Source organism: Cibotium barometz, chromosome 22 (assembly GCF_041138505.1).
Source record: "Cibotium barometz isolate CiBa-2024 chromosome 22, ASM4113850v1, whole genome shotgun sequence".
Classification (NCBI taxonomy): Eukaryota; Viridiplantae; Streptophyta; class Polypodiopsida; order Cyatheales; family Cibotiaceae; genus Cibotium; species Cibotium barometz.
Window position 1 is genome coordinate 6,416,114 of NC_141067.1, and position 26,110 is coordinate 6,442,223.

General features: G+C 50.0%; 1 protein-coding gene across 2 annotated transcripts in view; it reads left to right on the forward strand.

Moving 5' to 3' along the window:
- The window catches only part of NRPA1 (nuclear RNA polymerase A1), a 102,592-nt gene that overhangs the window by 62,197 nt on the left and 14,285 nt on the right, over positions 1–26,110 (forward strand). For both annotated transcript variants that reach the window (XM_086816325.1, XM_086816326.1), the window contains exons 15-16: positions 549–754; positions 978–1,180. In XM_086816325.1, the coding sequence (XP_086672451.1) occupies positions 549–754; positions 978–1,180 (409 nt within the window). The remainder of the gene's footprint in view (positions 1–548; positions 755–977; positions 1,181–26,110) is intronic.

Sequence of the window (26,110 nt, forward strand, 5' to 3'; positions counted from 1 at the left end):
ATAGGCTTGGACTTGTTTTATTTGCGTTGCTTCTTGGGCTGCCCCAGGTATAAGCCTACCTCAAATTATACGCCAATTGTTATGGCCAATTGGATCCGCAACACAATATGTAGGAATGTTTCTTTTATCATTAGAGAGTTTGGCTGTCCCTATTTCCTTAGGCTCAATCTCTAGGAGTTGCATCTTTTTACCTTTTCTTGTTGATTTGTAGTTCTGACATTCAAATGTCCTTTTAGGACATGCCCTTGGTGTGAAAAGTTCATAATGTCTTTCTGTAGTATGAGGAAGGGCGATACATACTCTTTAACTTCCTGGCTTAGATTTGGCGATCTGCCGGGTGAGAAATAATAGCATATGGCTACAAATACTGGCTGAGATTCTCCTCTATTCATTCACGTGTATCGTGCTTGTACCCCCTCCTTCACCACAGACAAAAATTCTGAAGGATGTGATTAGTAATTGTTTTCAAGCCTCTGTTGTTGCATTTTGCAGAGTCTTGTCTCAATGTGTTCAAATATTCAAGGTTTTTCATTTTTTTCTTGGCCCAGGTGCTGAGGATTTGAAACTGGAAATTGAGAATATTATACAAACTAAAGGTGCATCAGCGAGCGCATATTTGGACAGAATGATGTCTAGCTCTATGAATGTAGTCACCTCAGATGTGAATAATGCACTGTTCCCTAATGGACTTTCAAAGCCTTTCCCTCATAATTGCTTGTCTCTTATGACAACAACAGGTGCAAAGGGTGGACTGGTAAGTAGGACCGTGCTTTAGGTTCTGTCATCAATATGACAGGACTTATTTTCATGTGTTAGTAAAGGCTCTGAAAAGTTTTTTGTATTGCTTTGATTTCTTCTCTGCAATCGTGATTGTGTTTGCCTTTTGGTTGCAACAGTGAGTGAGAATTTTGTGCTGATGCTGGTGATGTCATGCTGGTTAACTTAACACAAGTATCTTCGCTTTTGGTGTCATGCAGGTTAACTTCACACAAATATCTTCACTTTTGGGGCAACAGGAACTGGAAGGAAAACGTGTTCCTCGAATGATTTCTGGTAAAACCCTTCCATGTTTTCCTCCATGGGACACCACAGCTCGTGCAGGTGGCTTTATTAGCGATCGATTCTTAACTGGCCTCCGACCTCAAGAGTACTATTTTCACTGTATGGCAGGTCGAGATGGGTACGTCTAGTGACTTCATTTTTCCTGTCTTTTACAGTTGCAACGCCTTGAAAGGATCCTTGCACACACCAACCCAACCCAACCCCCTCCCCCCCCTCTCCTTCCTCCTCTTGGGCTGTCCTTCCTTTCTCTTGCTTTTTACTTTGCACCTGAGAAAATCATCTTTCAATCTAGTTGTAGGGCCAAAGCCAATTCCCTGAACCTATGCGAAATGTTTGCCTCTAGTTGGAGCTTGTACTTGGGCAATGAGAGATTTGCTTTTGTAGCTAGCTTTATAAAACCACTTGGCACAATGAACTTGTGTTTCTATTGATGCTTCATGAGGTCCAAGTGTGGTTCTTCAGCGTCGAGTCATACTTTGAGCGCATGCCCCCCATTGAATTTGCATGTGCTTATGCCTCAACAAGATACGTGGACGTGTCTACCTTCATCATCCATGAATGCACAGTTGACAAGGTTTTCTTGGGCTTTCTTTTCCTCCTTCATCATCTCTTATTGATATTGTTAACTGCATTGGTTAACATTGCCTTTGATATTTGAAAAGCAGAGTCTGCCAAATAGCATTGCATCTCTTCAAGATGGACATAAATGATAGAAAGGGGAAGTGTCACACCCTTGCCCATTGTATGATCCCTACTCACAATCTGCAAGGGTAGTGGGTTTCACCACCCAGGATGCTAAAAATGATTTTCTCTCTGGGGGCTGATGCTCCCCTCATGTTCCATGTTCCTTGTATTCCATGATGAGTTTCCATGGACAGTTTTGTATCACCAGTGAGATAGCTATGTTCTGTTTCTGTTTATTGTATCACTTTGGTCTCATAGGCCCATTGGGTCTTTGGTAGATACTAGACGCTTAATATATCTTTCTTTCTTTCTTTCTTTCTCTTCCCATATCCACACTCACATCACAGCTCTCCTCCATCATATCCGACTCCACTCATGGTAGCGTCCCCTACACTACTTGCTTCATTACCAACTCCTGCATAGGAGGCGAACCTCAAAATGGGTGGTAAGATGAGACGAATGCAGAAACACGTGGGTCCAACTCTTGTGAGATAGAGAGTGCGGTCTGATTTCAGCATGTGAGATGCAAACGGTTTTCGGCTGCCTTATCCGCAGGAAGAAGCAAGCATTTCTTGCCGAACAAGAACAAGAGCTATACCAACTTTTCTTGAGTGAGGATACCTTGGATGCTTGGCACATTCTTGAGGAAAAAAGGACCCCAACATGGGAAGCCTGTGCACGACGCCTTTATGAGGTGCCGGATCAGCCCATACTGCAGATGTCGCACTTTCCAAGTCATTCTTTTTCAATGCTTTCAGTGTCACTCGGGCACTAAAAAGGCTGCATAATGGAAGAGCAAAAGATCATGAAGGTCTACGCGTGGAACACTTTGCCCATGGGCTTCAAGTACTAGCTCCCATTCTTGTAGAACTCTTTAATAGAGTTCTTTGTGAAGGCCTCCCTCCCTCCTGGACCACAAACACTATTGTTCCTATCCATAAAGTAGGAGACCCCATGGACCCGAATAATTATAGGACTACCATGATTGGCCATACGATGTCCAAGATTTACGGGGAAGTACTGGAGTCAGAGATTAGATCTACGGCAGAGAGGCTGGGACACAAGCATCAGGCCAGGCAAACTTGAGATGGACTACTCTGTACTCTAGATCATATTTTCATTCTATGGACCTTCATAGAGGAGGCGAGGTCACTAAAACAGCATGTATGCTGTTGTTTTGTGGATTTCCACAAAGATTTTGACTCCGTCCCTCTGTCCCATATACTGGGGCTCCTGCAGGAGCTTCAGTTCCCACATGACATGCTATGGGGGGTGATGGCCCTTTTGTTTAGGTGGGCGCCAAGAGGGCTCTCCAAGGATATATGCAATACTATTGGGTTCAAACAAGGCTGCCCACTCTCTCCCACACTCTTTGGCCTGTTGATTGATGAGATAACAGCTTTCATGGACAAATTTGAGGGCAGAGTCTCATCATTGCCTTAGGTGGTAGTGCCCATCATATTATATGCAGATGACATAGTCGTGATATCAGATTCAGCCGAGGGGTTTTAGAAACAACTCGAGGCATATGAGACGTTTTGTGACGAGAGGGGCCTCATGGCCAATTTCGGCAAAACGAAGGTGAAAGGTCACATTGTGGCTATCCTTCCTTTATAGAGGAGCCGAAGTGGAGGTTGTTAAGTCGTATGTGTACCTTGGGGTGACATTTATGGGACCAAGCTTTTGCATGACAATGGCCGTTGAGGCCCTCTTCCTGGAGCTTGTACCAAGTGTTGGCTCTCTAACACTATAGTACAGTTGACAACAATGTATGGTGAACCTTTTGGAGGGCCAAGTCTTGGCGTGGACTCTTGGAAGAGCATAGAGAATGCAGGTATTGATGCTATCATTTAAAAAAAAAAAAAGGAAGAGACTTCTATTAAGTATGAAAAAAACATAAACAATCACAGTTATAAGTCGGAAAAGAATAGAATCACCCCGATATGTAAGGTGATTTCAACCATTGAGGAGCATCATGATGCCATGTAAGACCTGTGGTACTAGAGGAAAAGAAGATGCCATGGTCCCACTCCCCAGAAATATCACGCGCTTTGCCTGCACAGAACGAGAGGGCCCTTGAATGCGAGCCCAAGTAGCCATAAGAGTATATGGATGATATCACCCCATATAGTACTAATGCACTAAGACCCAAAAATTTGGACACCCTCAATATCCTCCGTGCATCTAGCTGTCCAGATTTGCCATGCTGTAATACTGGCAACAATCTCCCAACTAGTGTCAATCCTCTGTCTGGGGGGTGTATAATTAGAGTGAGGGACATCCTGCAATAAACCATGTTGGGTAATACCTCTACGAATGAAAATAGCAGAATCTGTACAACTGCCCTCATAAAAAAGCTGCGGACCGGATTGGGAGAGCCAAGCAACTGCCCCCAAGTCACATGCACGGCTTGGCCACTCAATTTGCCCATAAGTTGGGCTACAGAACCCAAAACTGCTGTGCAGTGCTGCATCCCCATAAACAGTGTTGTACAATCTCAGAATCTGCTGCACACCTAGGACAGGAAGGTGCTACACCGAAAACTGATCTCCACTGATTGGTGGGGAGACCACCATGTAAGAATAACCAAAAGAAATGAGAGATTTGGCTCCTTCTGTATGAGTGCCAAAGTCTATGCCAATATCTGCGCTGTATCACTAGAGAAATATCATAGCTTTCCCAATGAGGCCTGAGAGTAGAGATCCTATGCATCTGTTGAGTGAGGAGAAGCTTGGTATTCCGGATGGTGAAACTGAAAAAAGGAAGGCTTTTCAAAGGATCGAAGGCATCAATCCACTCCCACTCTCCCGGATCCCACTGAAGATATCTGATAGGACTGCCACCATATAACCACAAACACCAAGAGCCATGAGTTCTCTACTGTTCATGTGTGGCATATGGAGCCTAACATGACATACATGTATGGCTTGTGGAGCCTAACATGGTGTGTTTGTATGGCATATGGAGCATGACATGATAGTGGGATTTTCCGAGACTAGCTATCTTGGTGATTATCTCTATTTATGTTTTGGGAAGATTAAGGAAGGATCACGAATTCCTTAGCACTTTACTTGATACAATTGAGCAGATGGGTGTTTCTTCCAGTCTAGTTGCACTCATGTGTGTGCATGACCTTAATTTTATATTTGGATGACTTGTCTTGTTTGCTTGGACAATGCCTGAGATTTTAGCCTGTGTTTGTCCATGGGGCCGGGGACACCCAGGCACCTTGTGGACGTGTATGTGGGACTGATAGGTGGTCTACATGTTTTTTACAGGCGGTAAGTGTCCCTGAAAACTCAATTTACAGCTTTATGATTTCACATACTTATATTTATTGATGTGGGTCCACACTCACTTATAAGTGGTTGGACAAACTTAAAAGTTGTACGCATTGGGTAGGACTACTTTAATACACGTGGTGGCCAAAGGGATGGGCTCCGGACAATTTATGGGCTGTTTACTTGAAGGCACCCCATCCTAGACCTAAAAAGCACACGCTTGAGATATTTTTGGAGGATAAGCTATATTAGTGGAGAAAAGTCGAGTTTGGGCAAATCGCATGCTTTTTTGGTGCATGGAGGAGCTGGCCGACCTGGATCTGTCTACTGCTAACTATCAAGTCCGGTATTGTCCAAGTGGCTGGTGGGGGCTGGTTGACTGTTTTTGGAGCTCTCCTTTGTGCTGGCTGGCTGCTAACAGGCATATAAGCTGCTGGTTGACTGGTACCTGGCTGACTCTTTCTAGCAAGAGGGATTGGCTGATCGAGTGCTGCAGGGAGGTCTCAGGGCTGGTCGACTGCTGGTTCAGCCTCTTTGTGTGGGTGGTCGAATTGCTCTATGGGCTTGGCAAGGTTGATGATGGCTTTAGAGGGCTGTCCCGGGCTGATGTGGGAATGCTGTGGGCTGTCCATGGTTGTCTTGCATGTGCTCTAAGCCGGGAAAGCTCTCTTTTTTTTTTTTTTTGGGGGGGGGGGGGAAACGATCCTTCTATTAGTTAATGAGAAAACGCCATAAGGCTACAAAGCTCACCTCACAAGGAGGGATAATAAACACAGTGAACACCGGAGCTCCACCCCCGTGGCTGGCCGCTCTCTGGGGGGGGGGGTACCTAGTAGTACATGCGGGAGGTGAGAAGAGCCAAACTGGAGGCCTGTAGTGCCAAGTGACATCCTCGCCCCTCGCGTTGAGGAAAGGGCCAGGCTGCCAAGTGCGGAGGAACGCCTTGCGGCGACCTCTCATGCGATCCGAGTCACCCTGAAGTTTCCCCCAGTGTCCTCTCAAGGTGTGAATGATGTCCACCCAGAGGGCCTGTACGACCTCCGCCGGTGGAGTCGCCTGGCGGTCTATGGCTTCCCTGCATCGGGCTCTCCATATGTGCCAAGCCGTCATGCTGCTGATCATCTCCCATCTGTGCCCGTCCCCCTCCTGGGAGACTGCCGAAGAGAAGTCTGGCGTCGGAACCACTGCCATCGCCCTGTTAGAGACCTGGATGGTCACACTGCCAGGGACATCCTCGTATCCAAGGGCCGGGCCGCTGTCCGTGGCCAAAGCCACCGCACCCCACGTCGCCATCATCTCACTTGGCGAGTCTGCAAAAACCATCCTGAGAGCGCGCTGCCAGACCTGCTGTGCCTGTGGGCAATCCCATAAGCAGTGCCGCTGCGACTCCTGTGCATGGCCGCACCGAGGGCAGGACGCTGGGTGTCTGCCAAAAGCTAGCCAAGCCCCCACAGCCAATCCTCTATGCGCTGTAAGCCAGAGAAAAAGCGCCAGCTTCTGGGGCCGGAAGCTGGCCCAAAGGCGCTGCCAGAAGTCCCTAAGGAAGGCATGGGAGAGCCCCTGTCGCCGCCAATGCTCGGCCGCCGGCCGGGGTGCCCGCTATCCTATGCCTCTGGATCCGCCGCCCCAGCCTCGCTGTGTACTGAAAAAAGGGGGTGCCTGGGCTGGTAGGGGCCGAGTAGGGATCTCACCAAAGCCACTCGCCTGGATCCCACTGAAGGCGAATAAGAGGCCTGCTGTCCCAAGCCCATAATCTCCAAGAATAGTCCTCCCCTATCGAGGCCGGTGAGGGGTCTACGTGCCACTGTCTCTGATGAAAGCCGACCACCCGCACCCTCTGAAAGATACAACCCTGGAACTCATCCAACTCTAGTCGGGTCCTCTGAAGCTGGCCTCCCTCTCCCACCTCGAAGGTGAGTGGGGCGACTCTCTCTGCTGAGCCGCAGACCGCTAGAAGGATCTCATGCCGAGTAAAGACGCCCATCCACTGTGGAGGTGGAGGGTCCTGTACTAGAGTCCGCCACTCCCGGGGGATGGCCGCCTCAATGTCCTGCCTCATCAACTCTCTGCCCCTCATCTCGCTGAGTCTCCTCTCCTGAACCTCTAGAGGCAGCTGCTGAAAACATATCCAGTCGTCTAGGGACTGGGCTGGGCCGGAACTCAACGGGCCCCACGACACGTGAGATCGCGATTCAACCATATGGCCACTGGGAAGTCGGATCAAGGGGTTCCAGATCAATGGCTGCCTCAGGCGCTCCTCATCGGTGCCCGGGGGAGTCTGGAAGAGTGACGGCCTCAGATGCTCCCAGGCCCTCAGAAGGCTAGCTGCAAAACGCTCCTCGAAGCCAATCCCACTCCTCTGGATCGCTGCTCTGTAAAGATCCACCTGATGCTGGGGGTCCAGGGGCCACTAAGAGAAGGAGTGCGGCTGAGAATCCTGGAAACAAGAAACTCCTTCCACGGCTCAGCTCCTGGTAGGAGGCCACAAACCATCAACTTGCCAAGCAAAGCTCGGCTCTGACAAATAGGATCAACTATGCCCAGGCCGCCTCTCTCCCTCGGCTGGGTGATCACAGCCCATGCCACCTTGGCCCTGGCGGGCCGCCCGTCGCCACCGGACCAAAGAAAGTTCCTGATGAGCCTCTGCACCTGGCCAATGCACGCCCGCGAGAAGGCCCAGCAAGAAGTGATGTACCACATGGTAGCAAGCAGAACTTGGTTGGCCACAACCACTCGGCCAGCCAGAGATAAACGAGCGGTACTCCAATACAGAAGCTTCTTCCGAATGCTCAGAAGAAGGGGGGCTATCTGCTGCTCCGGAGATATGTCAATGCCCACATAGCATCCCAAATAGCGCACTGTAGTGCCGGGGGGCAGCCACTGAAACCCATCAAAACTGGCCTCCAAGTCGGGGGGGGGGGGGGGGGGGGGGCACAGAACTGACCCACAACCCACACGACTTGTGCCAGTTGATCAAAGCGCCCGAAGCTCTGCAAAACCTGTCCATGGCTGAGGCGAAGCGGCGGAGGTTCTCCTCCCCTCCCTGAAGATAGACAGCAGTGTCATCCGCAAACTCCGAGTCTAGGAGCTCCTCCGAGGTGCGGATGGGGAGCTGGAGGCCCCACAAACCTGTATCCTGTGCCGTCAAGAAAGTGCTCATGGCCTCCGCCACAAAAAGAAAAAGAAAGGGCGCCAAGGGGCACCCCTGCCGCACCGAGCGCGAGAGCTGGAACCTCTCTCCGCGCACGCCCTGTATCAGCACCTGGCTATGAGCCGATGTGTAGAGTGCAGAGACCCCACGGATCCACTGAGGGGGGAAGCCCATCCTCTCCATAGTGCCTTCCAAGAAGGCCCAGTCCACCCGATCATATGCCTTCTCGAAGTCGAGAAGGAGCACTGCCAGATCCTCCTGCCGAAATCTAGCCAAAGCCATAGCCTCCCAGAAAGAGAAGATGTTATCCAGGATGCTCCTATCCTGGATGAAGCCTGTCTGCGTGGAGTGGATGATGTCCGGAAGGTGAGGCTGAAGCCGCCTGCTGATCGCCTTAGCTAGGACCTTGTAGGCCGTGCCTAGCAAGGTGATCGGTCTCCACTGTCTAATCTCCAATCTGTCTCCTCCCTCTTTGGGGATCAAGTGAATCAACCCCTCTGCCATGCTGTCCGGCATGTCTCCCGGGGGGGGGGGGGCACAGAACTGACCCACAACCCACACGACTTGTGCCAGTTGATCAAAGCGCCCGAAGCTCTGCAAAACCTGTCCATGGCTGAGGCGAAGCGGCGGAGGTTCTCCTCCCCTCCCTGAAGATAGACAGCAGTGTCATCCGCAAACTCCGAGTCTAGGAGCTCCTCCGAGGTGCGGATGGGGAGCTGGAGGCCCCACAAACCTGTATCCTGTGCCGTCAAGAAAGTGCTCATGGCCTCCGCCACAAAAAGAAAAAGAAAGGGCGCCAAGGGGCACCCCTGCCGCACCGAGCGCGAGAGCTGGAACCTCTCTCCGCGCACGCCCTGTATCAGCACCTGGCTATGAGCCGATGTGTAGAGTGCAGAGACCCCACGGATCCACTGAGGGGGGAAGCCCATCCTCTCCATAGTGCCTTCCAAGAAGGCCCAGTCCACCCGATCATATGCCTTCTCGAAGTCGAGAAGGAGCACTGCCAGATCCTCCTGCCGAAATCTAGCCAAAGCCATAGCCTCCCAGAAAGAGAAGATGTTATCCAGGATGCTCCTATCCTGGATGAAGCCTGTCTGCGTGGAGTGGATGATGTCCGGAAGGTGAGGCTGAAGCCGCCTGCTGATCGCCTTAGCTAGGACCTTGTAGGCCGTGCCTAGCAAGGTGATCGGTCTCCACTGTCTAATCTCCAATCTGTCTCCTCCCTCTTTGGGGATCAAGTGAATCAACCCCTCTGCCATGCTGTCCGGCATGTCTCCCGGGGGGGGGGGGGGGCACAGAACTGACCCACAACCCACACGACTTGTGCCAGTTGATCAAAGCGCCCGAAGCTCTGCAAAACCTGTCCATGGCTGAGGCGAAGCGGCGGAGGTTCTCCTCCCCTCCCTGAAGATAGACAGCAGTGTCATCCGCAAACTCCGAGTCTAGGAGCTCCTCCGAGGTGCGGATGGGGAGCTGGAGGCCCCACAAACCTGTATCCTGTGCCGTCAAGAAAGTGCTCATGGCCTCCGCCACAAAAAGAAAAAGAAAGGGCGCCAAGGGGCACCCCTGCCGCACCGAGCGCGAGAGCTGGAACCTCTCTCCGCGCACGCCCTGTATCAGCACCTGGCTATGAGCCGATGTGTAGAGTGCAGAGACCCCACGGATCCACTGAGGGGGGAAGCCCATCCTCTCCATAGTGCCTTCCAAGAAGGCCCAGTCCACCCGATCATATGCCTTCTCGAAGTCGAGAAGGAGCACTGCCAGATCCTCCTGCCGAAATCTAGCCAAAGCCATAGCCTCCCAGAAAGAGAAGATGTTATCCAGGATGCTCCTATCCTGGATGAAGCCTGTCTGCGTGGAGTGGATGATGTCCGGAAGGTGAGGCTGAAGCCGCCTGCTGATCGCCTTAGCTAGGACCTTGTAGGCCGTGCCTAGCAAGGTGATCGGTCTCCACTGTCTAATCTCCAATCTGTCTCCTCCCTCTTTGGGGATCAAGTGAATCAACCCCTCTGCCATGCTGTCCGGCATGTCTCCCGACTCCATGATCTCCTGGAATGCCAATCTGAAACCCCTATGCAAGAGACCTGAGTACCTCTGGAAGAAAGCCACTGAGAGACCGTCCTCACTAGGGCATTTGCCCCGAGGAAGTGCCTGAAGAGCCTCCTCCAGTTCCGTATCCGAGAAGGGGGAGAGAAGGGAGTGCTGCAAATGGGCTGGCACAACCGGTCTTGTGAAGCTCCAGACTGCCTCCCGAGCCTCTCTCACCCTGTCATCTGCTGGCTCAGCAGAGAGCAGATCCATGTAAAAATCTGTGGCGATCGCCCGAACCCTGGGGGGATCCACCACCACCTGGCCATCAGCCTGCCGAAGACGCCCGAGACCCTCTCGTCTGAAGCGAGGCCCTGTCGCCTCAAAGAAATCTCGAGTCACTCTGTCTCCAGCCTGTGTCCAAAAAGAAGCCCGAGCATGGAATCGGAACTCCACCCTCCTCTCCTCGAAGGATCTGATCTCTGTGCGAGCTGACTCCATCTGCTCTGAAATCCAAGGGCTCGTAGGCTCCCTCTCCTGAAGTCTCTGAAGGGAAGCTAGACTCCTCCGCAGGCTCCTCTCCTGCTCTCTGAAAGCCTCCATACGGTCCAGGGCAGCCTGTCTGAGCATCCTACTGATCTCCTGCAAACCCCTGTCAAGATCGCTGGCTGCCGATCCTCTCCTGAACTGAAGCTCCTGCCAGACCTGCTCAACTCTGGTCGCAATCTCGGGCTCCTCTATGAGACAATCTGGAATCCGGACGCTCTGGCCTCGCTCTCCTCTCGTAGGGTCATCGATCTGGAGAAGCACTGGAAAGTGGTTTGAAAACGAGGAGCCTGCAAGTATACCCACGGTGCCACCTCTCATCAATGTAAAACCTGTCGATGCGGGAAAGGTTAACTCCTGTGGCCCGTCTATCCGAGCGCGAGAAAGATAAACTCCCCTGCAACCTGCCAAACTCCGAGAGAGTCCACGGATCATGGCCTCTCACCTGCAGCACTAGTTCCTCCCAGGCAGCGAGCTCCGGCCCATGAATGGTCTCCTGGCTGCCCCCCATCCTGTCCTCTGCATCCTCCAGCATGTTGCAATCCCCCCCTAGGCACCAATGGTCTGCCATGGGGAGGGACTGCCTAATGGTGCTCCAGAACTCAGCTCTCCCGGTCGACCCATTAGGGGCGTAGAAGTTGAGGAAGCCAATGCGGTCTTCCCCAACCCGAAGGATGATCCACTGCGCTCGACCCTGGACCAGAGTGCCAGAATCCACAACCTCGGATAGAAGCTGCTCGCTGACTGAGATGCATACTCCACCCTGGTACCCCTGGGAGCCATATGCCGGTGACCAAAAAGTGTGACTCCTGCCTGGCAAGATCTTCCCGCATGTGCGGGTACGCCCGGCAGAAAGGTGGTGCTCCTGGATGAAAAGGATATCTATGGGTCCTCCAACGAGAGCCCTCTGGATCTCCTGGCGAAGTCTGCCCCGACCAATGTAGCAGTGAGGTCCACCAAGACCCTGGATGTTCCATGAGAGGATCCTCATGGATGAGCTATGGCAAGTGAAGCAGCCGCCCCTGGCTCACCCCTCTCAGCCGGCCCGGATGAGCTGCCCTCCACTCTGTGAGTCTTGGGCGCCGGCTTGGAGGGAGAATAGTCACTGTCTGTCCGGGTGCGGAGTCTCTCCAAAAAGAGGGTGACCTGTCTCTGTGTCCAGCCCCTCTCCACCTTCGCCCTGTCCAGGGCATAGGCGTGAGACCAATCCTCTGCATATATGTATCTAAAGGTAGGCTGCACCCTCGGGGCGGCGTGGAGGAGAATCAGTAGCACCGCCTCAACTGAGGTGTGGACCGGATCCGCCTGCCAATCTCCTATACCAAACAAGCTCATGCGGGCTGAGTGTAATCGGGTCTGCAATAGGTCCATGAGCCCCAAGTCACTGAAGTGGTGAGAAAACTCCAGTATCTGATCACGCAAAACTTCCTCTACAGAGTTGCAATCCCATGCTGTGTCTGGGGCAACACTGAGAGGAAAGGAGAAGGCCACCATGCTGCTCACCACTGAAGGAGAACGAGAGGGATGGCACACCACGCAAACTCGCAAGGGCGCGACTAGTGTCTCGAAAGGGCCAGCATCCAGTTGGAGACACCTGAAAAAACCGTAATCCACTGGGAGCCCCATCACTCGCGGGGGCCCCCCAGGGGAGGCTGGAGAGAACTCTGTGGCGGGCGAAGCTAGGATCGCCATCTCCACCAGCCCGGAGTGGCGGTGGAACAGCCGCTGAACTTAACTGTGGCCTACCCAGCTGCGCTGCCCCGGGGCAGTGGGTGGTCTGGAGGAGTATCTTGGAGAGGCCGAGGGAGGGATGGTGGCTCGCGGAGAGGAGGGGGGAGAGCGAGGAGAGGATGGAGAGGCATCTGCCAGAGGAGAGGTGTCAGGGGGGGCCGTCGGGGGAGGCGGGAGGGGGGGGGGCTGGGGGGGGGGAGAGGGGGGGGGAGGAAGGAGTGCTCTCCGAGTGAGGGGAAGAGGGGCCGGGGGTTGCAGAGTGCGGCCCGGGATCCTCAGGAATCTGCTCCATGGAGGGGGCTGGGCCCCCCGCGGGGGGAGGCGGGAGCGGGGTCTCCACGTGGGGAGCTCCACCGGCGGCCTCAACGGGCACTGAGACTGAATCCTCGTCCATCAGGGTGGGACCTGCTGGCCGCCTATCCCTGACTGGAGCATAAGTGCGGGTAGGTGCCTGGATGCCAGCCGGGGTCGCCTGTCCGCCAGCCTGTCCGGCAGCCTGTGCTGCCTGCTGGCATCTGCGACGGTCCCTGCGGGCCGGGCGTTTCCGCCGGCGAACCTCGTGCCATCCGCCAGCCTCCTGGGACTGCGCGGCATCCTCCGCCGGGGCCTGCTCGTCAGATGATGGCGCCTGCTGAGACGAGCTAGGGATGTCCGGTCTCTGAGGTGGATGGCCACCCCTCGGGCCTCCTGAAGGGGGTCTAGAGGCGGCAGAGCGTGAAGGATGAACCCCCTTGCGGGGACAGGCGCGTGCGAGGTGGCCCATCTCACGACAGATGTAGCACTGGCCGGGGAGGCCCGAATACTCCTTGCGCTGTATCAGATGTCCTCCAGAAAGACAAGGGAGGAGGATCGTCTTCGGGAGGGACTCCGGTGACGGAACCACAACACGAATGGCCGGGAGTCCTGCTGCCCGAGCTATCACTGAGGCCGCTGTCTAAGGCGTCTCCACCACCTGCCTGAACGCCTTGCCAATGGATGACAAGGGGGGCAAGTACTCCCTGCGGAGTCCAGGAAAGCAGATAGTGATGGGGAAACCTGTCGCGCCTGCTAGCGGGTCAGAAGCGGGGTCGAAACCGTGAGTCCATCGCGCCAGGAACGCCCGGGATGAGCGGAGGGCAATGGGGCTCCGAGCCAGCACCGTCTGAGCTGCCTGAGGGGACTCGAAATCCACCTGGTAGTAGCCACGTCCCAAAAAATCGACGCTGACGATCTTGGTAGGCACGCCAACGAGGCTGCCTTGCAGAAGGTCGCGAAGCTCTCTCCGCATCGGACGGCTACCCACTATCTTGCAGACCAAGGAGGAGGCCTCAAGAGCGGATACTGTGGAAACAAACAACTGCTGATCTGCAGCTGTGAACTCCAGACGGAGACCGGAATCGGCAGGGGAAGTCGGAGCGGCTTCCATGGAGTCCTCCAGAGGGAAAAGGCCAGAGACCGGGGTCACCAACGGGAGGGACACAGCCCTACGAGGAAACGGAGAGGCTGAAGGTGAGAGGATAGCGGGGGCGGAGCGGGGGGGGGGGGGGGGGGGGGGGGGAGGGGGAGCTAAGGCGGGGGAGCTAGCGGTGGGAGGAAGGGCGAGACGGAGGGGGAGGTGAGGGAGAAGGCGGGGGGAAGAGCCGCGAAGCGGAGGAGAAGGCGGGGGGGGGAGAAATGACGGGGGAGAGATGGCGGGGGAGGAAGCGAGGAAGGAGGCGGGGGGGGGGAGAAGCGGGGGAGGAAGCGAGGAAGGAGGCGGGGGAGAGAGGCGGAGGAGAGGCGGGGGACAGGGTGGGGGGGGGGGGAGGGGGGCGCGCGACGGCGAGGAGCAGCAGGGGGGGGGGTAGACGGGAGGGGTGGGTTGGGGCGCAGGTCGCAGGAGCATATCGACGCAGTTTTCTTCTCTCCTTTCCGGGAAAGCTCTCTTGTTTTGTGAACGAACCTGAATTCAACATATGTTTTTAGTTTTGTTTTCATCTTGTACTGGAAGAATCAGGTGCTAGCAAGTGGAGAATCCCTGGGCACCCGCAAGGTTGTCTCTGAAGCAGACTCCTTTTTGGTAATCTAGACTCCTTTTTGGTAATCTGACCATAAAGGCAGGAGGGGGGGGGGGTCAGCCCATCTTTTGGCCCCTAGTGTAGTGTACTGTGTAGAGCTGTCATCTTCGCTCTCTTATTTGGCATGTTCATGTGTTTGATCAGTATTCATGATTGATAAGATTTCCGTGTTATAGCTGCCCTTCCGTTACATTGGTATCAGAGTGTGGCTTTCTACGAAGCTTATACCATACATGATGTTGGATATGGCTGTAAGTAGTGTCACAAACCCCTATATTCTAGGGACATGCGGATGCGTGTCAGGCCTAGAAACATGCGGATGCATGTATGTATTATACCTGGGCATGTGTATGGATCATATGAGTGGATGCATATGAGTCCAAGGACATGGCAGGACATTTGTGGACTTTCGGGCGGTGCCCGTGTGGGTTTCGGCCATGCACACATGGTGTGTTATGATGGCAGGCGGAATATTTTCAAGTACAAGAATGATGATAGGTGGTTCTCCAAGTTTACATGTGCACAATGCATAAATGATGCATGCCATAACTTTATTTTACTTTGTGTGACATTGTCTTGCTGCCTGGACAATGCTTATTATTTTGGCTTGTGAAGTCCGAGGGACCGGGGACGCCCGGGCACCTTGTGGACACGTGTGTGCACTCCTGTTTGGGCCTAAAACTGTGGGCTTATGGGTTTTGTAGGTGGTAAGTGCGTCCACACTCAATTTACAGCTTATTTCATTTACTACTAAAGTTTATTGGTTTGGAGGTCCACACTCATTAATAAGTGGCCGGACAACTTATAATGCGTTCGCATTTGGTTGGACCAAAATTAATGAAGTCCGGACAGCTTATGGCCATTTCCCATTTGGTTGGACCTAAACTTATACAAACATGACAAATGGAGCACTATGGGCTGGACACCTACCTGGACACCTTATGGGGACACTTGTCAGCCTGTATGTGTACCCACCAAGCCCCTTAGGTGGCACTGGAGAAAGGCGCCTCCTTCAAGAGGCCTTTTGGGCTGTTTTATTCATAACTCAACACATTGGAGAGCTGGTTGAAGCTTTGGGAGTTGCTACAGGGCTGGTTGCTTGCTTTCCGGACTCACACAAGCTTGGATAATGATCCCCATACTCTTCTAAAGGGCTGGTTGGTAAATTTCAGACCTGCAATTTCTGGTTATTGCGAGTTTTGGGCTGGTTACAGGTGTCCAAAGTCAACTTGGACAATACAGGACAGCTCTAGGGACCTCCACAGGGCTGTAGGACCCTTTACAGGTGGATTTCTCGCGATAGAAAGTTGCTGTTTTGGACTGGTTATTGCACAAAACAGGCCGGACAGCAATGGAATATGTGAGCATGGATGTGTCTCAAGGGTTCCTGGTATAACAGGTGCTTAAGGCAAGCATTGGGGACACTTGCTCGCGGAGAAAACAGGTTTCTGGATCAGTTTCTCGCGTGGAAACAGGGCCTAAAGATCCATTTACATCTTGTGCAGGGCGGAGTACCTATGAGGATTGTGATACTCTTGTGCAGGGCGGATGTACCTGTGAAGAGGCTTGTGCAGGGCGGATGTACCTGTGTGTAGGGCGGATGTAACTACAGATTCTCTTGTTTGAGATGTATTCATACATGATGTATTTGGAAGAATCAGGTGCAGGCTGGTGGTGAATCCCCAGGCACCCATAATCTTGTACTTTGTAGACTCTTTTGGTAATATAACCTAAAGGGGGGGGGTCAGCCTATCATCGGCCCCTTTATGTGGTGTACTGTCATTTTCAGCTTTGTGGTTGTAATGCTCAATTGTTAAGTGCTCAGAATCTTGTTCACATTTATACGATTCCAATACACGCGTCCGCCTCCCGTCACATTGGTATCAGAGCTCAGTTTTTCCCCTCATTGGAAAACGGTTTGAGGCTTGGAATCATAAGTGGTGGCCTGATTTGAGTGTCATGGACAGCCACATTTCTGACAGTGTGGAGAACACACAGGACCGTGAATTTCATGGTACAAAGGATGCAAGAGATGCTGCAGGCAATGATGTCTATGATGGAGATGCAGGTACTCATGACACTATGCATTCTGATTTGGAATCTTTGAGGCGTCAAGTGCGACGCTATAGGGCTGAAACCGAAGAGCTTAGGTCATTGAAAAATGACCCGGATGTACAAAGGGTGTTGGCTGCGAAGGCAAAAGCTTCGGTCCATGAAGTCACTTTTGAAGCAATTGCAAAGGAAATGGATGTTGAGAAACCCCGAGAGCTTGCACTTGCATACCTAATGGTTAAGGGTGATGTATCCACTGAAGCAGATGGTAGTTTGGCTTTCAAGAAGCCACCCCTCATGGCTGCCCGTGGTGATGCACAGGATGCACAACAAGCAGAAAGAGCACAGCAAGTGCCAAATGCTGAAAGGACAAGAGTCCCTGGTGCTAGGCTTGATGCAGGTCAAGAGAAGAGTAAGGATGAGGGATCCTCTACTCATTCCCGCTTTGCTCCAAGAAGACATATCCGTTCTCGTGTTGAGCTTTCCACTCATTTGGAGAGTGTGACTCAAGAGAGAACGAAGAGGGATCGTGAATCTTCATCGCGGCATCATCATCATGCAGATGAACAGGATGTACATAGGGATGCATATAGAAGGAAGAAGCCTCGAGAGTTCAAGTCCGGTGACAAGGATGTAAAGTTTGAAATCTTTCAGGGACGGATGGACTCTACCAAAGCACTTGCTTTCATCAGACAGTTTGAGATAGCTTTTTGCAATGAAGACTTTTCGGAAAAGTCTATGCTCAGGCATGTGGGAATGCATCTCAAGGATACGGCAAGTGATTGGTGGCTTGCAAAAATACTTGATGGAAGTGCTGCCCCAACTTGGTCTTCTTTCAAAATTCAGTTTTATGATCAATTCTTACCACCAAACTTTGCAAAGGATGTACGCAAGGAGTGGGATTGGCTGTCCCAAGATGAGGGAGAATCCGTTGCTTCATACATAGCAAAGTTTTGGAAAGTCCTTCTCAAGGTTACTCCCTTCATGAAGATAGGAGAGGACGAGAAGAAGAGAAAGTTTGAATCGGGGCTCCATCACATCATCCAACAAAGCTTGGGAGTGTACCCAAATAAGACCATACAAGAGCTTATACACTCGGCCATGATTGCGGAGAACTTGCACATAAAAGCACCCACAAATAAGCCATTTGCAGGTCAAAACAAGAGTAAATTCAGGGCTGGTTATGACCAGAAAAAGGGTGGACAGCCAGCTAAGAATGCTCCCAAAGATGGCCGAGATGCAAAGGATGACTCCGAAAAGAAGCCGGGGGGTAAACGCCACAATTTTGGGCTCTCAAAACAGCAATTGGAAGAGTACAGGAAGGCTGGAAAATGCTTTAAGTGTGGCAGTAAAGATCATATATATCCTAAATGCCCACAAAATCCTAAGAATGCTGAGCCTAATGTGGAAAAGCCTCTTGTGAATGTTGTACCCGATGTGCAGGGTAATACAGGGCATGAGCCCAAGAGTAGAGTCATATGCAAGGCTTGGGGCAAATTGAAGGATCAGCCCGCTTTGTTTCTTTTTGATGATGCTTCCACAGATAACTTTATATCCGTACAGATGGCTGCCGCCATAGGTCTCAATGTGGATGACATGGGAATGCAAATGAATGCAGATGCCGCCTTTGAGGGCAAACAGGTTGATGTAACTCCGGTCATTGGTAAACTCCGTGTACAAATACAGGACTACCTCGACTATGAAAGCTTTCTAGTGGCTCCTCTTACAGGTTGTGATGTTTTGTTGGGGATGCCCTGGCATCACCGTTTAGAGCCTATTAAGGCTTACAAAGAGAAGAAAATCAGCTTTGTACATAGAGGCCGTGAGCACTCTATAGATGCTGGTACTACTGGAAGTACCATACCTCTTGTAAGCCATGTACAAATTAATAAGCCAATAAAGAAATCAGCTTGTTCTTACTTGGTTTTTGTACGTGATACCATTGAACATTCTAGTGTTGATGTTAGTACATTAGATCAAGACAAGCTTAACTTTTTGAATGAGTTCAAAGATTGTTTTGCAAATGCTTTGCCAGCAAGGTTGCCACCAGAGAGGCCGGAAGATCATTGTATAGATCTAATTCCCGGTAGCTCTCCACCTAACAGGCCACCATACAGGGTGAGTGCTAGTCAACAAGAAGAGATTATGGCACAGGTGAATGAACTTTTGGAAAAGGGTTTGATTCGGCCTAGTTCCTCGCCATATTGCTCGCCGGTACTTCTTGTTCAAAAGAAGGATGGTACTTACAGGATGTGTGTTGATTACCGTGCCCTCAATAAGATAACCATCAAGAATCGGTTTCCGATTCCGCGCATTGATGACATCTTGGACAAGCTTGAAGGTTCGGCATGTTTCAGCCGAATAGACCTCAAGAGTGGGTATCATCAAGTGAGAGTGGCACCTCAAGATGTACACAAGACTGCATTTAGGACAGCCTTTGGTCTTTATGAGTTTTTGGTGGTGCCTTTTGGCCTTACAAATGCACCCGCTACCTTCAACAGGATGATGGACAGGGTGTTCAGAAAGCATAGAAAGTTCACAGGTATATTCTTTGATGACATTATTGTATTCTCAAAGAATGAAGCCCAACATCGTGAGCACCTGGCTATTGTGTTTAAAGAACTTAAGGAAAATCGGCTCTATATAAATGCAAAAAAGAGTGAATTCTTCCTCCCAGAGATTCACTATCTTGGTCACATTGTATCAAAGGATGGTGTGCGCATGGATCCCGCAAAGATTCAAACCATGCAAGAATGGCCAAAGCTGAAATCAGTCCATGAAGTGAGGAGCTTCCTTGGTTTATGTGCTTACTACAGGAGGTTCGTCAAGCATTTTGCTTTCATTGCCGCTCCGTTACATGATTTAACGAAGAAGAAAGCAATCTTTAAATGGACACAAGAAGAGAGAGATGCCTTTCAAAAGTTGAAGAGTGCAATCATCTCGGGACCGGTACTCATTATTCCGGATTTGCACAAACCTTTTGTCGTGGAATGTGATGCAAGTGGGGACTGCATAGGGGCTGTTTTGAACCAAGAAGGACATGCCATTGCCTATGAGAGCAGACGCTTGCAACATGCAGAGCTTCACTTACAGGTTTATGAGAAGGAGTTGTTGGCTGTAATTCATGCCCTTACTATTTGGAAACACTATCTTTTAGGGGCTGATTTTATGGTCAAAACTGATCATCAAAGTTTGAGATACTTTTTGACTCAAAGTAAGCTCTCAGAGAAGCATATGAGATGGGCAAATTTCCTCTCAATGTTTCATTTTCAGATTTTACATACTCCAGGGAAAAAGAATGTGGTGGCAGATGCCTTATCTAGACGACCACAGGTTCATGCTATTACAGTTGCATACCATGAGGACTTATCGGATATGCGTAATACTTATCATATGGATGAGGATTTTGCACATATATGGGCTGATATGCAAGAGGGTATTGCTGTCCCATCTTATATCATAAGAGATGGATATCTCATGATGCAAAATCGTATGTGTGTGGTAAAGAACCTTCGCCATAAGGTTATGGATGAGTGCCATGCTCCTCCATATGCAGGTCATAGAGGCATTTTGGCCACAGCACAAGCTTTGGAGAGGTATTTCTTTTGGCCACATATTCGTAAGGATATTGAAGCATATGTACGTGAATGTATGGTGTGTCAAAAGGTCAAGTTTGACAGACATAAAGCACCTGGATTGCTTCAGCCTTTGCCTATACCAAATGAACCATGGGAAAGCATTGCTATGGATTTCATTATGGATTTGCCAAGGACGCCACAGGGAAATGATGCTATTTGGACCATCATTGACAGATTTAGCAAGCAGGCACATTTCATTCCCGTGCGCAAGACAATAAAGCCAGATCATATGGCTAGGATGTTTTTGGCACAGATATTCAAACACCATGGCATGCCTAAATCTATTGTGGGCGATAGAGATCCTAGAACCACAAGCTTATTTTGGCGCGCATTGTTTGACAATATGGGTACAAAGCTGAACTTCTCATTAGCTTACCATCCACAGACAGATGGGCAAAGTGAAATAGCAAATTCAGCCGTCCTCGACTTGCTGAAATCTTATGTATCCGACTGCAAATCGGATTGGGAGAAGTATTTACCACTTGTGGAGTTTGCCTACAACAACACGGTACATACTTCTACGGGCAAGGCGCCCTTTGAGATTATCTATGGCAAGGTGGTACTACCACCCATCCTTCGTACAAAGGATGAGATTTTTGCAGCAGATGAGTACGTCAGAGACTTGGATACTGTATTTGCACAGGTACGGACAGCCATAGAGAGGTCTCAAACCAAGAATAAAAAGGCAGCTGATAAGCATAGAAGGGATGTACAATTCAAACAAGGTGATTGGGTCTTGCTGAAATTTGAAAAGGCACGCCTTCGGAAGAGGCTAGGAAAAGAGGGAAAGTATCCTAAACTTTCCAACAGGTATTATGGACCTTTTCAGATCTTCGAGAAGATCAATGATGTTGCATTTCGGCTTGTACTCCCAGATCATTGGAACATGCATAATGCTTTTCATGCGAGCCTATTGAGGCCTTATGTGGGACCGACACCGTTTGAGCCGGTTTTGGAACACCCACCCGAGGTGGATGAGCTGGAAGAGATTCTTCAACCTGAACAGATTGTTTTTCACAAGGAACGAAAGCTTGCGGGAGGCAAACTTGTTCGTAGGTACCTTGTGAAGTTCAAGAATTATTCAGCTTTGGATGCGAAATGGATGGATGAGGCCTACTTCGAGGATTACCCAGATCTTTTGAAGGCCTATCTGGAGGCTTTTCAGTTGCGGTCAGCTGATTAGAAGCCGGGGGGATGTCACAAACCCCTATATTCTAGGGACATGCGGATGCGTGTCAGGCCTAGAAACATGCGGATGCATGTATGTATTATACCTGGGTATGTGTATGGATCATATGAGTGGATGCATATGAGTCCAAGGACATGGCAGGACATTTGTGGTCTTTCGGGCGGTGCCCGTGTGGATTCCGGCCATGCACACATGGTGTGTTATGATGGCAGGCGGAATATTTTCAAGTACAAGAATGATGATAGGTGGTTCTCCAAGTTTACATGTGCACAATGCATAAATGATGCATGCCATAACTTTATTTTACTTTGTGTGACATTGTCTTGCTGCTTGGACAATGCTTATTATTTTGGCTTGTGAAGTCCGAGGGACCGGGGACGCCCGGGCACCTTGTGGACACGTGTGTGCACTCCTGTTTGGGCCTAAAACTGTGGGCTTATGGGTTTTGCAGGTGGTAAGTGCGTCCACACTCAATTTACAGCTTATTTCATTTACTACTAAAGTTTATTGGTTTGCTGGTCCACACTCATTAATAAGTGGCCGGACAACTTATAATGCGTTCGCATTTGGTTGGACCAAAATTAATGAAGTCCGGACAGCTTATGGCCATTTCCCATTTGGTTGGACCTAAACTTATACAAACAGGACAAATGGAGCACTATGGGCTGGACACCTACCTGGACACCTTATGGGGACACTTGTCAGCCTGTATGTGTACCCACCAAGCCCCTTAGGTGGCACTGGAGAAAGGCGCCTCCTTCAAGAGGCCTTTTGGGCTGTTTTATTCATAACTCAACACATTGGAGAGCTGGTTGAAGCTTTGGGAGTTGCTACAGGGCTGGTTGCTTGCTTTCCGGACTCACACAAGCTTGGATAATGATCCCCATACTCTTCTAAAGGGCTGGTTGGTAAATTTCAGACCTGCAATTTCTGGTTATTGCGAGTTTTGGGCTGGTTACAGATGTCCAAAGTCAACTTGGACAATACAGGACAGCTCTAGGGACCTCCACAGGGCTGTAGGACCCTTTACAGGTGGATTTCTCGCGATAGAAAGTTGCTGTTTTGGACTGGTTATTGCACAAAACAGGCCGGACACAGCAATGGAATATGTGAGCATGGATGTGTCTCAAGGATTCCTGGTATAACAGGTGCTTAAGGCAAGCATTGGGGACACTTGCTCGCGGAGAAAACAGGTTTCTGGATCAGTTTCTCGCGTGGAAACAGGGCCTAAAGATCCATTTACATCTTGTGCAGGGCGGAGTACCTGTGAGGATTGTGATACTCTTGTGCAGGGCGGATGTACCTGTGAAGAGGCTTGTGCAGGGCGGATGTACCTGTGTGTAGGGCGGATGTACCTACAGATTCTCTTGTTTGAGATGTATTCATACATGATGTATTTGGAAGAATCAGGTGCAGGCTGGTGGTGAATCCCCAGGCACCCATAATCTTGTACTTTGCAGACTCTTTTGGTAATATAACCTAAAGGGGGGGGGTCAGCCTATCATCGGCCCCTTTATGTGGTGTACTGTCATTTTCAGCTTTGTGGTTGTAATGCTCAATTGTTAAGTGCTCAGAATCTTGTTCACATTTATACGATTCCAATACACGCGTCCGCCTCCCGTTACAAGTAGTCATTATATGTGAAAGAAGATTGGGATTCTTAGGTAGCCCTCGTCTTACTATCGTGCTTCGAAAGAGGTTACCTTTGGTTTAAGCGATAGTGAGCGTTTGGAACAAGGTTGCATTCGTACGTACGTACCTTATAATAAGGTATGTTTTAGTGTACAATACGGTACTACACCGTATTGTATGGATCCGTACGTGGCAGTCCCCTCCCCCCCCCCGGTTGACCTTTGGCCCAAGATCCTCCCGTAGTTACCGATTTTTCACCAGCCATAGGTGCCCGCTTGTAGCTGCTTATTTATCTACCCGTAGGCGATGGTGCCGAGGAAGCACCAAGGGGGATTTGAACCCAAGATCTCTTGGTCTTAGGCAAACACCTTGACCACTTGAGCTATCACCTCATTTTGGCAATTACCTGGCATAGTTTCAAAAACAGTTTGGGCAAAAAAAAAAAAAACCATAGGGCGGCCGTCGTCGCGCCGATTTTAGCCGACTTATGCAAAGTGTGAACATAGCCATTCCTCTCATTGATACAGACATTGCAGCGAGAGATGATGATGATACGGTGCCAGCCGCTGCATTGACTGCCATTGCAGAGCCAGAGCTGAGAGTATGATAGCGAAGGAAACATGTTGACATATGGAGCTCTCATTCTGGTGATTGTGTTGTTGTTGAATGTTCAGAAAGGAATTGTTTTTTCATTCATTTTTCTGTATATATATGCACACTATATAGTATATTTTTTATGTTTTTACGGACCTTACGTATTTAATGTACCTCAAAATCTCAACCCGTACCTAAATGCATACCTTAACTTACAGTAGCTTACCGTACCTTTCCACCTTGGTGTGGAAAGACTTCGTGGCCCTCCTGTCTGTGTAGGGGCACTGTTGCACCCTTGCAGTCTATTCAGTATCATTCTTGGAAAGCTGGTAGGGAGCAATTCCAGGACACGGAAATCCTTTTCTTTTTGAAGACTCTGGTAAATACATCATGGCTAGCCATTCAGATCAATCTGTGGAGGATTCTATCACTCGCATTCGCGGCATGCGGGAAGAGGATAGAGACAGGGACCAAGTTGGGGCTTTGGCACGTAACGATTCACAGTTAGCTGCAAGGGCTGAAGATTGGCAAGATCTTGATGCTTTGATGAATGAGCTTGAAGAGCTCCGTGCCTTGCAAAGGGACCCAGATGTACAAAGGGTTATTGAGTCCAAGTCTTAGGTTAAGGCAGATGTGGTTACTTTTGATGCAATTGTTCAATAGATGTGGATTGAGAAACCTTGAGAGTTGGTGGTTGCAAAAGCTGTGGCGATGCTGTTTCCGATGATGAGGGCAAGTGGGTCTTCACATGACAATCACACAGGCAATCTCGCGAAGGGAATTCTGATGATGTTGTGAGAGGGCATGCAGCCCGAGTAAGTGATGTGAGTGGGCATGCAACCTGAACAGATGTTATGAGAGGGCATGCAGCCTAGGCAACTAAAAAGAGAGGGCATGTAGCCCGACGGAATGATGTATATCAACATGTAGACCGAGCAGATGAAGAGGGGTTTTCAGCCCATATGAGAGATGCGGACGATCTAAATGCATTGTCAGTGATATCTCCACCTTCTAGGTATGTTCGTGCTCCCAGAGTTCCATCCCGAGTGGAGGGTTTTGCACGGGAAAACAGCCCTAGATTTGGGCATTGCCGCAATTGTAGACATGTCGAAGGAGATGATGAACAAGTGCGACGGGATGCTCGGCGCAATAAGAAGGCCAAAGAATTGAAGTCGGGGGACAAGGACATCAAATTCGAGAGCTATAATGGAAAGCTAGACACCACTAAGGCACTTGCATTCATAAGGCAATTTGAAATAGTCTTTTGCACTGAGGATATCACAGAGAAATCTATGCTCAGACATGTGGGAACGCATCTTAAAGAGACTACTAGTGATTGGTGGATGGCAAAGCTCTTAGACAGAACAACTGCTCGTACTTGGAGTACTTATAAGGAGCAATTCTATGATCAATTCCTTTCTCCCCACTTTGAAAAAGATGTATTGACACAGGATGAAGGCGAGTCCGTTTCTTCACGTGTCTCAAAATTTTGACAGATTCTTCTTAAGGTCACACCTTTCATGTCAATTAGTGAGGACGAGAAGAAAAGGAAATTCGAGTCAGGGCTGCAACGAATCATGGAGAAGAGCTTGGCAGTGTACCCTCAGAGCACTTTACAGGAGTTGATATATTCAGCTACTATTTTCGAGGAATTGCATGGCAAGGGAGCATCAGAAGGCAAGAATTCAGCTTAATTCAGAGCTGGAAATGAGCAGAAAAAGGGTGGATAACCACCTAAGTTTATGCCCAATGAGTCCAAGGATGCAAAAGGGGGCTCTGAGAATAAGCCGGGGGGTAACAAGGATGATCCCAAGCTGTCCAAACATCATATTTTTGAATGCATGAAAGAGGGGAAATGCTTCTTATGTGGCAGCAAGGATCACATGAAATCTCAATCCCCAGATTGTTAAAAAGAATTATGTGCAGGATGTCAAACCAAGTGTGAATGTCATACCCGATGTACAGGGTAATATTGCACATGAACGAAAGAGAGAAGAAAGTAAATTTTACTCATAGGGGAAGGGAAGTTTGTATAGATGCGGGTACCATTGGGTACCATACCAGTTGTAAGCCCTATTTCTATTTCCAAGGCAATGAAGAAATCAACTTGTTCTTACTTGGTCTTTGTACTTGATAATGTTGAACATGATTCTGTGACTCCCATAGATCAAGATAAGATTAATTTCTTAAGTGATTATGTTGATTGTTTTGTTGACACCCTACCCGGACAGTTACCCCTAGAGAGGCCACATAATCCCTGGTAGCTTCCCTCCTAACCGACCTCCTTACAGGGTAAGTGCTGCCCAACAGGAGGAAATTATGACTCAAGTGAATGGTCTTCTTGAGAAAGGGTTGATTCAACCAAGTTCCTCGCCTTATTGTTCTCTAATATTACTTGTACAGAAAGAGGATGGGTCGTACAATATGTGTTGATTACAGGGCCCTCAACAAGAAAACCCTCAAGAATAGGTTTTCGATTCCTGGAA